Source organism: Condylura cristata, unplaced genomic scaffold (genome assembly GCF_000260355.1).
Source record: "Condylura cristata isolate star-nosed mole 26May11 unplaced genomic scaffold, ConCri1.0 scaffold00012, whole genome shotgun sequence".
NCBI classification, from domain to species: domain Eukaryota; kingdom Metazoa; phylum Chordata; class Mammalia; order Eulipotyphla; family Talpidae; genus Condylura; species Condylura cristata.
Genome location: NW_004567113.1, coordinates 37016290 through 37029740, shown reverse-complemented (window position 1 = coordinate 37029740; position 13451 = coordinate 37016290). Strand labels below are relative to the sequence as shown.

At 43.9% G+C, this 13451-nt stretch overlaps 1 protein-coding gene across 4 annotated transcripts in view; it reads right to left on the bottom strand.

The window, feature by feature from the left end:
• Positions 1 to 13451, bottom strand: part of APBB2 (amyloid beta (A4) precursor protein-binding, family B, member 2) — a 304616-nt gene that overhangs the window by 93881 nt on the left and 197284 nt on the right. For all 4 annotated transcript variants that reach the window (XM_012724124.1, XM_012724127.1, XM_012724126.1 and 1 more), the window contains one exon: positions 7588 to 7796. In XM_012724124.1, the coding sequence (XP_012579578.1) occupies positions 7588 to 7796 (209 nt within the window). The remainder of the gene's footprint in view (positions 1 to 7587; positions 7797 to 13451) is intronic.

Genomic DNA, 13451 nt, shown 5'->3' with positions numbered 1-13451 from the left:
CTCTTCACAACTTAATATTTGATCACAAAAATCATCTTCGAGACATTTCTGTGGACAAAGCACGAAACCCTGTTTTGTTGGTAGAACTATTGCGACAGACCTTTGTATCTAAAACCCTCCTTTCTTTCACCTCAGACAATAAGGAAATGTGTTTTTCTGTCAACCATATTGAGTGTACATTAATGTATCTTTCATCTAAGATTTGGAGAAACCAAGGAAGCTAATAAAACCCAGAAGCAGCCTTGAGAATTTGTTCCACAGGCTTGACAGGTAAATCCACATTTTTAGATAAAAATTCAACTACAGAAACTCCAATGAAGTAACTTTTCAACTTACATTATCTGAAAATGAGAAGAGATACCGACCCAGGTATTAACACAGGTATTAACATTAACACAATTCTTTTTTTTTTTTAAAGATTTATTTATTTATATATACAGAACTGGGGTTTAGGCCAGAGGTGCAGGGGTATGGAGAGGATTCACCAGAGACAGAGCGGGGAGCAGAACAGGCCGACTGACAAAGTACACTGCTGAGGGGAGCAGTGGGTGGGCCAGGAGAGGTCTGCCGCACCATGTGGGTCACTCCTGGGGCGAGGATCCAACTCATGCTGAAGTGGCTTTAGCTTCTTAGTGCTGTGCTTTTAACCTGCTGCGCCACCAGGGAGGGCCCTCGTAACGCAATTCTTAAAGCCACTCAAAGTGGAGCACTGTTCGAAGGTCCTGTGAGTTGAAACCCATGTTCGGATGGCTCTGGCCACCTAGGAGAGCTAAGTCACTGCAGATTTGGGTCCAGCATCAAAACTGCACAGGGGCAACACTGCAGCCTGCTTTTGTGAAACAGGCCCCTGAACTGCAGTTTTTCAAAATAAAAAAGAACTTAGACCATTTAATTATTATTATTTTTTTAATAATCTCTCTCACTGAGTAAGAGATGTTCATGTTTTATTGAACAGAAAAGCAGGGATGATGCCAGTGTCACAGCCCTGTCCTTGCTCATCCTCAAAAGCAGTGAGCAGCTTCCATGAGGAAAAGATGAACAACACAGGACGGTCTCATCCTGTCAGCTGAGGGGATCTATGAACCCCTGGAAGGGGGGGTGAGCTTTGTGCATGTGTTTTTCTGGGGAGAAAATTCCCCAATATTTGTCACATTTTCAGTGACAGAACAAGGTGTAGAATCACCATCGTCAGAGTGTTGATAAGTACACGTGGTAAGGACCTGAAATGTCACATCCCAAATAGCATTTTAATTGCATTTTAAGCTAGAATTTATTTTCAAAACAAAACCAAAAAAACCCCAAGTCTCTTTGGTCCCAAATCATCATCATTGTTTACATGTGAGTGATATTTGTTTTTCACTTGGAGAAGGCTATCAGATGGTGAATTAGGAAGACTCAAGATAATTGTCTCTGTGGAGAAATTAAAAAGAAAAGGGTGGGTGTCTGACCGAAAGAATCTGAAATCATAAATTTCCCTCAAGAAGTCCTGTGTTGGGACTGGAAAGGGTGGAAGGAGAGCATTTTTAAATCGAGGATTCAGAAACGCCATTAGCATTTGAGATGGTTCGCTGCATGTGTGTGGTTTAAATTTTTTAAATCTGTTTTTTCTTAGGTGCAAGGGCCCTGTAAAGTAAAAGTTAATTAGAGTTTGTAAGACTATAGGAATCTAGCTCTCATGCCTGGAAACACAAGCCAGTTGGCAAACCCCCAATAATCACTTTTTACAGATTTATATAAACAAAGGCCCTACAGAGTGACTTGGAAAAACATAAAAATAACATGGGTTCTCCCAAAGAAACCCTTGAGCATATAACTCATGCAAGAAAAAATGCTGCCTTCTATGTTATGACAAGGCCAAAGTCCTTTTCCCCTCCTTTATTTAAAACTATTTATTTATATCAAACTGAGAAACTTTCTCTCCTCTACCAGTGACTATAACTTTTCTTTTTTTAATTAAGGGCAATGAAGGACAAAACAATTTGTCTCCCCTATTAAGCACTATATATTCTATTCCTCACATCACATTTTTTAAATGAAGACAGAGTACCACATTTCAGGAAATCAATGTTTTTAAAGCACCCCAATGGATTCTCTGGTCCTCCAGAAAGCCTGCAGCCACCCCACCCCCCGCCCCCGCGTCTGTAGGATAGCTGGTGGGAGTGAGAGCTGAAAGAACTGAAGGAGAAAGACAGTAAGAGAGGAAAAGGCAGGAGGAGCAATAAGCTTCACGAAAGGCATAACACAAAGAGAAAAAAACAGGACAGTATGAAGAGACCATGGTCCACAAGCAAGGCCTCTCAGGTGACAGTCCCGAGCAAGCAGGTAGAGTCTCGATGGGAACGTATTCTCCTGAGGTAGTCTTGACTGGCCCAGGCATAGCACCCATCACCCTGCTTACAGAGACCATGCTCTATTCCGGAAGAGCCATGAAGGTCTCTTCTCCTCAGAGAGCACGTTGGTGGAACTGGCCCGGTGCCATCATGGCCCTATCCACTTGGGACGTTCTGGCCATGAGCAGAGGCTACCTAACCCTGACTCCTCAGGCACTCATCTGTATAACCTAAGGCACTCCTCTGTCTAACCCTGACTCCTTCTTAACTGACGCTAACACAACCTGTGGGAAAGCCCACGCCAGGGCCTGCCTCTGCTCTCTTGTGCCTGGTGCCCTCAGACAGGGCTCTGAAGACTTCTCAGCAGCAGCCAAGAGTCTTAGCTCTTCACCCAGGCACTGGAAGCTTCCTTACCCTCCAATTTTTCCATGGAGAAGACAACAGGCCATTAGTGAGAATAAGAAGTTTGGGATCCTGCAGATTAAAAACTTTTAAAATTATGCCTCTTACTAGCCTTCTATTAAGACTTGGGTGCCAATATGTGTGGTCTCGATGGTGAAGGAAGAGCACCTGGAAGTCTAGGATATCACGGAACAGACCTAGCAATGTTTTAGTGAGCATCGTGTCTATAAATGTGTATATTTATTTTGTTCCTTCTTTCTAGGTTTTACTAGATGCAACACTATCAGAAGAACGAAATCAAGGTGTATCACATGAACACAATCCAGAGATGTGGAAAAGAAAACAAAACTTAGTAAACAGAGAAGCAAATGTTTGTGCAGTTAAATTAATCTGTGTAAGTTGCAGATCAATGTAGACACTATAAAAGGGGGGAGTCAGGAGCCCTGCCGATCTATCAATAGTGCTGGCTTTGTCAACACAGCATGTCAGCTAAGGACTCAGATGCGTAGTTGGTTTCTTCCTTCACACAGTGAACTGGACTTCACATACCAGTCACTGTGCCAGGTGCTCCAGAAAATGGTAACCCTGACCAGCCAAGGGGGGAGACTGACATGCCCCAAGTCCTAACACAACAAGAGACACGATGGAATGAAGGGCTTTCAAAGGGGAGGCATCAGAATAACAATTCCCAGGACACATCAGAGTGAGGCCCAAAAATTTAACAGAAAGTGACATTGGAATGAAAACAGGGAGACTAGATTTATTCGAGAACTGGCTCTCTTAAACATGGCCTAGAATCACCTGGGCTTATGATGAAAGCAGATTCCCAGACCTCACCCCTGTAGTCTACTCAGTGCCTGGGGGAAGGAGCAGGGGAGCAGTGTGTTCTCCAAGCCCTTTGTCCACTAGGCAGTTCTTCAAGGCTCTTTCCAGTCCTAAAAGGTCACAGGGCTTGGTCTGGTCAAGTTCAGTACGTGGAGACAGAGTGAGCCCTTATGCGGTCGTCTTATTTCTAAGTGAATATGAAAATCCACCGGTTCTAACATAATTGATGGATTTTGCCCCTTCTAGGGAGTCAAGTGTTCACGATTCCTGCAGACACCGTGAGCAGTGCAGCAAGAACAGAGTGAATTATGATCGAGAAGAGTGACGTTCCTGAGAAATGATTCCATCTGCCCTTGCTTTCAGACCCACTTTCTCCTCTTGACTCACTTCGTAAGCAATCAGGAGACACCTTCAGTTCGGAAGATGATAAATAAGACATGACTACGGGCCAGCAGCTATTCATAAAAATATTTGTGTGGCTCCCTCTTCTCTCTAAAATTTGACACGCAAGTAATTTGGATTTGTTTCAGTGGATTGGGGGTGATCGTCATGGGCTAAATTCCAGCAGCAAATGCTTCCCCGCCAGTTTATAAACTTTCAAAAATACTGCTGGCATGGGCAGAGGAAATATTATCTGCTGAGCTTAGCACTTCTCCAGTGAACTTTGGAATGTGAAATATAAATTTTTCAAACTGTAAGGAAGGCTTCTGTCCTCTACTTTTTAGAGGCCTAGTCAACAGATTTGGCACTTATTTATTTTTTTTTTTAAAGCTATCTCAGGAAAAAGCTGAATAAAATATGCATTTCTAACATGACATATTACAAGTTTCTTCTCGCCCTTAACATTTTGCTTTCTCTCATGTTTCTAAAGTAGTTGAAATAGATGCTATTTAGGGATCAAAGAAATGGTGTCAGAGAAATAATCATTTCTCTTCGACTGTCATTAGCACCTGAGACGATGTCATTTTCTAGAAGGCTCAGTCTATGGCACAGTCCTCCCTTGGGGTGGAGGGTCGCCAAGATTTGAGGGACCCCAAGCCCCCTGACACACAGTGCCTTGTAGCCTGGTGTGGTGTGGGGGTGGCACCCACCAACCCAGATTGGCAGACTCAACCAAGCTTGACCCCGCCATGCATTAGGCGTGTAAGCCAGAGCAAAATCCTTCACCTTCCTCTGTCTCTGTGTTTTCAAATGTAAAAAGAAAATGATCACCATAGCAACAGATAAGACAGAGAGTTTTCTGAGGAGCAGTGAGAGAAGCCATGAGGCTGGCACTGTGTTCACTCTATTTCCCTTGTGCCTCAGCTTTAATATCTGTGATGGCATCTACATGTCCTGGTGAGCAGGTGGCTGGGTCTTCCTCCCACTCCCCCTTCCTTTTCTCTCTACCTGCTCACCCCTTTGCCTCTATGATTTTTTTGCATACAGAACTGGGGTACAGACCAGAGGTGCAGGGATGGTGAGCGGATTCACCAGAGACAGAGTGGGGAGCAGAATAGGCCGACTTATGAAGTACACTGCTGAGGGGAGCAGCGGGTGGGTCAGGAGAGGTCTGCCGCGCCATGTGGGTCACTTCCAGGGCGGGCAGGGATGGAACTCATGCTGAAGTGGCTTTAGCTTCTTAGCGCTGTGCTTTAACCCTCTGTGCCACCAGGGAGGGCCCCTGCCTCTATGATTTTAATTGTCTTTTCAACTTGCCTAGCTCTTTGTCTTCATAGAGGGCCTCACGGTCAGGAGGAAAATGCATATTAAGTGAACGAATGAAAGGTTGATCTGAAGATTAAAGTGCTGGCCATGAGGCATTCTCTCTCTGAAGCTTCAAGAAAATATACAACCGCTAACAAAGGTTCCCGGAGGGATAAGACTTGGTGAACACAATAGTGTAGCTGGCAGAAGAAGAGAGAAAGACATCAACAAGCGGGTGGAAATTCACACAGTGTAGGGCTGAGCACAGGGTCTGACTCTGGAGAGTCAGTGAGCTGGCTGCCACCCCATGCTAACACCAGCTGAGTGGTTTTCAACTCACAGAGCCTTGATTATCCCTCCTCTTAAATGGGAAGACAATGGCGTCTTCCCAGCTGCAGGAGTATCTTGAAGGGAACCAATGACGTGACACTGATGAAATTCACTAAAAGTCATGATAAATCACGAGTGGCAAGTGGGAGGCCAATGGCTAGAGAAGCAGGCAAGGAACACTGAACTCCAGGAAGAAAGGAAAGTGGGTCACGGGACACAGCCGGAGCCTGGAGGGTGCCCCGAGGGGAGGTTAGGCTGGGGTGTGAGGCAAGCATGGACAGAGGGGAAGAACAGGCAGAAAGGCACACCAGAAGGAGGCCCAGGCGTGAGAAGTGCAGTCTGCTCAGAGACCCCCCAGGGCCAGCTGCCTCTGTGGCTGCATTCTTCCCAAAGCATTTCGCAGACCCCAGAAAGGAAGGTTACCATATCAATCAAAGAAAAATCTGAGCTATAGAAACCCTGATGCTTTCCTTGGGCTCGACCACACCCACACAGTAGCCTCAGGAGACAGGCTGTAAGAGGACGTCATTTCTCCTGCACACAGAAACACCAGGGTCGGTGAATAGGAATGGTGTCTCAGGCGCTCTCATCTTACCTCTGGGTCAGCGGGAAAAAATGGGCTGACATCCTTCAGCCAGGGAAGCTGAGTGAGCGGAACTTTGGCCTAGATTCAGGAGGATTTAGGTCCTCTGAAAATTAGCCTACCTCTCTGTGCCTCAGTTTCCCTGTCTGTGATGTATGGACACTGTATCAGACCACCCTGGCATTCTGTGGTGGCAACTCTGCTGGTGAAGATGGTGGAAGGGTCACTATACAGGAACAGAGAGAGCTTTGGAGTAGAGGAGGCTCCAAGAGAAATCAAGAGAAAAAATCTACAGTCAAGGAAGAGAGAGGATCAGTGCAGAGTGAGAACAGAGGCTGCACCTTGCCACGTGGCTTCCAGGAGGGTGCTCTGTGGTACGAGGAGAAGAGCCAGAGGCACCTGCATTAGGCTAGGCAAAATCGCTGCTTCATGCTGCCGTAGTGGCGGCATTTTTATCCCCCTAGAATACCTAACACAAGAGGAATACATGAATGAATGGAAGTTTCCCAGGAGGTTGGGAGTCTACTTTTAAAGACAGGAAGGGTGATAATCGTTATGAGGCTAGTGAGCAGCTTTGCAGGTAAGAGGTGGCCAAATGCCCTTCATGTCGTCAAAGTAAAAGCAAATGGGCTGTCTGAAGAGCAAAAATTGTAGTCACACAAAGGCAGAAATGCCTAGGTGTCAGGGATCAAACTGCCATTCTCAAAAAAGGCCACTACTTAATGGTGGTATTTTCTAACTGTAATTCTCTGAATATTTTGTTACCAGGATTCACAAAGGTTCACTGCAGGCATATTTATATTAATAAATACCACAGTGGAATTTTTTTAATGCCTCAATTCTTTGTTTAAACATCCAGATTTCTTCCTCAGGGATAGCAGGAATTTATGCTGCTAATTATTTCTAAAATAATGTCACTTGTGCGAAACAAACTCTCACTTTAAAAAAAAAATAGAAATTAAGCATTTAAGGACTCTCAAGGGTTATTCTTGCAGACATCCTCTCCACAGAATCCAATGAACCCAAGGCTAATAAGATACGCAGTAATTATAACATGTCTGGCCAAGAGACATTCTTCTGTGTGTAAATATTTTATGGAGCCAGCACTGTGCAGTGGCACCTACAGAGTAAAGTATTAGCCTCAGTGAGCCCTAGGGAATCTTAACCACTTCTCATTAATCAGCCCCTCTTACTTTCCATACCTGGAAAGGCTTTTCAAGAGAGTAAAAGTCATTAAAGAAATGCAAACATCCTTGAAAGATGGTATTAACACTATTTACTGAAAGGACGCATTTACAGAGATTTCAACTACAACATGCGTGATCATCAAAATGCTTACCTCAATGGCCGTTGGGGCAGATGCAATGAGTCTAAAGAGAAATCATTAAGTTACATCCACTCTACTAAGCATTAAAAAACACTCCATTTTACCTCGTTCTCTGGGGTAGGAGATGGCGTGACAGAACTAAGTGAGCCCTTCCTACAACCCTGAAGGTCTGCTGGGATGGAGACCGGGCGTTCCCACTGAGTCGTTCCCGTTGGTATGTGCCAATAATAGGTTCCAGCAATGTCGTTGATTCTTTTCCAGCCAGGTGGCAGATCTGGATCAGTCTGAAATGAGTGATCGCTCCATATATCTGCTGGGAAATACAAAAGAGGGAGGATTTTGTTACAGGAAGAACACATTCCAGTCTTCTAAGTTCAGTACCAGTAGTCAGGGGGATGACATAGCCGATGTGTTCAAACCCACATCAGGAGAACTAGAGTCATCCTGTAGATACAAAGCATGGCAAAAAGAGAACAGGGACAAACTAGGAAGAAAACACTGGAGGATATGGACAGAAAGGGCCCATCCACAAGTTATTTTACAGTACCAAGAACCTCGTGAATCAGCTAAAGTTCTATTAGTCAGAATCAACCACCCAAGCAAATCTGCAAGGTTACACACAAAGTCTACGAAATCCCTTTGGGAATCAGAAAGATTCACTGATATCATACACCACTCCCAGCACTGAGCACAGCTCTCATTTTCCTTAGCCGTTCTTTACATGAGTACTGTATTTACATTAACAATTCTTCTCATTTGATCATAAATGTCTACAGAACAACATCTTGTAATACTCTGGAATTCTAAATTGCACATGGGGTAATTTCCAAAAAAGGTGGACTGGGAATGCCTCAGAATTTAATAAGTGACTAAATGGAGTCAATAGGCAGGCTGCCAGTCCCTGAAGGAGGGTGGGTGGGCAAGAGAGTGGTGAGGACTGTGGCAAACTGGCAAGCACGTGCAAAGTCCAAGGGCATTTAGGTTCAACGATAAGGAATTTTAACACAAAATAAAATACATCTTGACAATCTTATATCAATATTTTATTACTGAATATTCACTTTTAAAAATCTCATGTGTGACTTTGAATTGAATATGATAGGGATTAAAGTACTAGAGAAGAGAAGAGGAAGGAGGATGAGGAATTCATAGAATGGAGGTATAATGGGTCAATGTAGGTAAACAGAAACATCTAGCAGCAAACCTCAAATCTAGGTTTCACTTTATGCTCAGGATTAGATGCTTTTCTCCTTGGCCATTTGCAAGGGGCCTAAGTGCTTTACAATGATTTAAATGAGAAGCTTATGGGGTTTCCTCTGTACAAATCATGTGGATAGGGGTCACCAAGGCTGCCCAGCCGCGACAAGGGAAAAAGGAAGCCAAACAAAGAGGTTGATTAAGATGGAGGGCACAGATGTGATTCAGGAGGTTTGGTATTCTAGCATCCACTTTTCTCATTTTAAATCTGCCAGAGGCAAAACTGCCACATGTCTCAAATTAGAATGGAAATCCCCCCACCCCTACAGGAAATTAAGCATGATTAAATAATTTCAAGTTACCCAAATGTTGCAGAAACCACTCAAAATAAGTATGTGTATTCACTCGTTTGTCTGATGTCCTCTTTAGGGGAGGGTTCTTTTGCTATTTTGTTTTCAGTACCTCAACTGGGACGCAGAGGTAAAATGCACCGAACTGGAGATTAAGTTGGAGAAAACCCAAGCGAGGGTGTCCCTGTCCCCTGTGTAACTGGTAGGAATACCAGCTTCTAGTTAGGAATGAAGTCTACTTCCCTTGAGAGTGCCTGCCAATGTTCTTGTGGATAAAAAGAAACATGATATGATAGATGGAAAGGAATTCTGGGCTGGAGGCCAAGAGACTTTGAGTTGAGAGTTTGTTTCCTTTTTTATTGATAATTTTGACAAGGAAATGTAAAAAATATCCTTTCTGGGTCACCTCATCCCTGTTACACTTCATTTGCTAATCTCTGTGGCCCAATTTTTTTTATTTTCCACATAAAATTATGGACACCTCTAAATAAGCAACTCAGGCCTTAGTCAGTGGGTCAATGGCTTTCAACTGTTATTAAATTATGAAGGAAGACAGAGTGCCAGGAATACCAGGTCTTTCATAATAGTGATGTTTTTGTTTTTCATATAGGTTTTGCATATATGAGTTTCCTTGAAAGATGTACTTTGTTAGTTGGCTTTTAAATTTTACTCAAAATAAAATTTGAAGCCATAGCTAATGGGCAGTGGGGCCAAAATATCTACCTATCAAGAAGCTGTTTCTGTCATAAGATTATTCAAAATTTGCAAAGCAGCTTAAAAATGGTAGCCCTCAAATGGCATGAATGAGGGCGGGAGGCTCAATAAAGACAAGAAAATCTGCAAACACCAGGTGCTTCAAGGAAGAAGTTCCAGCCCCTTTTGATTTTCAGAAAATCACTTAGGCTGCTGAAGATAAAAGCAAGGAGTTGACATTGTGGAAAGAAAATGGTAACTGGTGATTTCATGGCCCTTCTGATCTCAGCAGTTTTCTGAACTGAGTGTCTGTTACACACCCCTTCTTGACTGATCTGCTTAGAGCTTTGAAATCATCACATGTGATTCTTTATTTTCATATTCTTTATTTTCAGCCTATAAGACTTCCATACTGTGGAACTTTTTTTCTTTTTGGGTGAATCTCTCTGCAACAGTAACCTTAAGCAAATCAATTTACCTTTGAAAAGCATAAAGCAAACCACCAGATTCCACCTGAGAGTTACCAGTTTAGGATTCGAATTCAGATCAGCTGTGGGGATTACTTAAAGAAGGATGTATATGAGAATTACAATAGAAAGAACTATAGAAAGCCTACAGAGGAGTTTTTGATTTTGCTTTTTTAAATACTCTAGTGAAATTGGAAATAAGGAAAGTCAGCAAAGATTCTAGGTATGGCAGAAATCAGGCTGGTCTGGAAATCCAGAGTATGAACTCTGTAGGGGTCTGCATGTCATGGCTCAGCTAGTCACTATTTGACTTTGGGAGAAGTTATGCAACCTCCCTAGACTTCAGATGCTTCTCTGTAAAACAAGAAGTAAAATAGGGCCCTCCCTGGTGGCACAACGGGTCAAAACACAGCACTAAGAAGCTAAAGCCACTTCAGCATGAGTTCGATCTCCGCCTGCCTGGAGGAGTGATCCACATGGTGGGGCAGACCTCTCCTGACCCGCCTACTGCTCCCCTCAGCAGTGTACTTCAACGATCTGCCTGTTCTGCCCCCCACTCTGTCTCTGATGAATCCTCTCACTGTCCCTGCACCTCTGGCCTATACCCCAGTTCTGTATGCATAAATAAATCTTAAAAAAAAAAAAAAAAAGTAAACAGTAACCAAAAAAGAAAAACATGTCTTTTGCAGCAACTTGGATGGCGCTGGAAAAGATCGTGCTTAGTGAGATAAGCCAGAAAGAGAAAGAAAAATACCGGATGGTTTCACTCATAGCAGGAGTATAATGGACCAGACAAGAAAATAACAAAAATAATGAACAACCATATACCAGAGACATTTTGTGGGGGTAGAGTGGGGAATGGGATCAAAAACGGGGGGTGGGGGGGAGAGAAATGCATGGGATTATGGTGATGGCACACGGGTGATTTGGTGATGGGAAACCCGCGGGGATTACAATTGAGATGGAAAAAAAAATGTACAAAATGATGTAAAAATAAACTTTTGTAATAAAAGAAAAAAAAAGTAAAATACCTACCTGATTAAGTATGTATAAAACACTCAGAATAAAGGTTGACATGTAATAGCCATAGTCACCATACTAATAGTCACTGCTGTTATTAACATTATTATTATCATTATTATTATAGGTCTCCAAAGTCAACAACATAATTTTGTATTAAGCTCAGTACTCAGTAAAGCTATCCTAAATAAAATGTTTTGATATGGCCAAAGGAAAATGCTTACAGAATGTATGGGATCCAATAATATCATGGTTCAAAATAATGATATCTTAAAAAAAATTCCATGGGGACTATTTCTGTGGAAAAAATATATATAGAGATAGATATTCCTTGAGCAGGCTGGACTGTGAAGAGTTCAGGAACTCAGACCAGACCAAATTCTTCCCAGCCTGCCTGGTGGGTTTCTTCCCATCATGCACCATGTCCCTGGCAGCTGGGCCCTGGCTTCTCGGGGAACCTCTTTGTCTCTCAATTAATATGGAGGTAAAAAATGAATAGATCACAACTTTTAAAATGAAGATTTATGTTTCCTGTTGCTTATTTTTAAACAGACTTGTTAAACTTTTCTTACGTTTCTCTCAAAGACAAATGATCCCCTAGTGAAGATGGCTGCCTGGTATTAGTATGAGTCTGGAGACTCCTGCTCCCTCACCCGTGGGTCTGGGGGTGTGTGCAGTGTTCACAGTTGCCCTAGGACAGACATGCTATGGTGACTCACATTTCTAAGGCACAGAAAAAGGACAAGTTGCATTTATAACCAAGGGTAAACTCTGTCTTTACGTAGCAATAGAGCTACCCTTTCCAGAGCCCTAAGAATCATCAGCATACCCTGATAGGCGGAAATTAGAAGGTGAATAAACAGTGGGTAAAAAAAACACATAACAGTTGCAAGTCTGATGTGTGAAACCAGCCAGCTGACCAGGGTCAACAGCTGGTAACTGACGATTTGCTCCAGAGGAACTGGTCTGAGCCTGAACGATCTTGACTTCTGGGGTTGCATAGAGGTAAGGACATTTAATGTAGACTTTACATAGGGCCCTCCTTCTGCACCTGATTCTTAATTCTGCTGCCTGTAAATCCATGGTTGGACACTCCTGATTCCTAATTCTGCTGCCTATAATCCATGGCTGGACATTCCTGCTGGCCCAAACACCCAGGCCACAGATCTGTCACTACCCCCTCTCCCAGAAGAACCTTAGGATTAACACTCTCCTGAGGATGCAGGGACTGAAGTCCCATCTATTTCTCCCTTCTACCCTCCCCACAAGGCACTGCACATACAAGGCTTTGTGTTTTTCCCACCATCCCTGCCTGCTACTGAAGGGTGCACACCCTCCCAGGTTGACAGGATGGTGCAGCAGCAAGAGCTGAAAGCCAACGTGTCTTCAAAAATGCTTCTGCAGCCTCTCCCTGCTTGTGGCTTTGTTCCCTTCTGAGGCAACAGGAACAGAGACTGGAAGTCAGAGTGTAAAAATAGCAAGGCTGAGAGCCCCAGAAAGTCCCTCTTGTGCCGGGAACCTCTTGAGCCAAAAGCAATACTTGGCATGGGATGCTGCCCATCTGTGAGCAGCAGGGACCTGCCCCTCCCAGTCACCTCTGGCATCAGTGTCAGTTTTGGCTGTATGCCACACTTTCTCGGGGACCCACCAGCTCTGCTCACAGTGGGGATGGTGTGTGCAATAAGCCTGTCTCTAGTGAGCCTTTCCTCTGGGCTGGCTGGCAAGAACCCAAGGGTCGAAGAAAATTAGCATCCAGCAGCATTTGGAAATTTCCTCTCCTGCTCTGAGGCCCCAGGAAGGAGGAACGGGTGAGCTGAGCTTCTAAATTTGGTGAGGTCTGCAGTGCAGAACACCGAAGGTTGCCCGAGGTCCTCAGAATGGCATTCTCTCTCTTCCTCAATGATGGTGCACCCAGTACCCTCTGTGTGCAAGGCATGGGGTGGGGACAGGGAGGAAATAGCCAGATTAATTCACCCAACAAATATTTCCTGTCTACTCTGTGCCAGGTGCTGTTTAAGGCTGGGGATACCAGGTCATCAGGTAGACCGGGCCTTGCATCAGAAACCATCAGTGCCATGTGAAGAATCTGCTCAAACAGAGATCACTGGACATCATCCAGAGCGTCTGACACAGGAGTCCTGGGGTGTGATCTGGGAATGGGCATTTTTTTTTAAAGATTTATTTATTTGTGCATACAGAACTGGGGTACAGGCTCAGGGGTGGTGAGAGGCTTCACCAGAG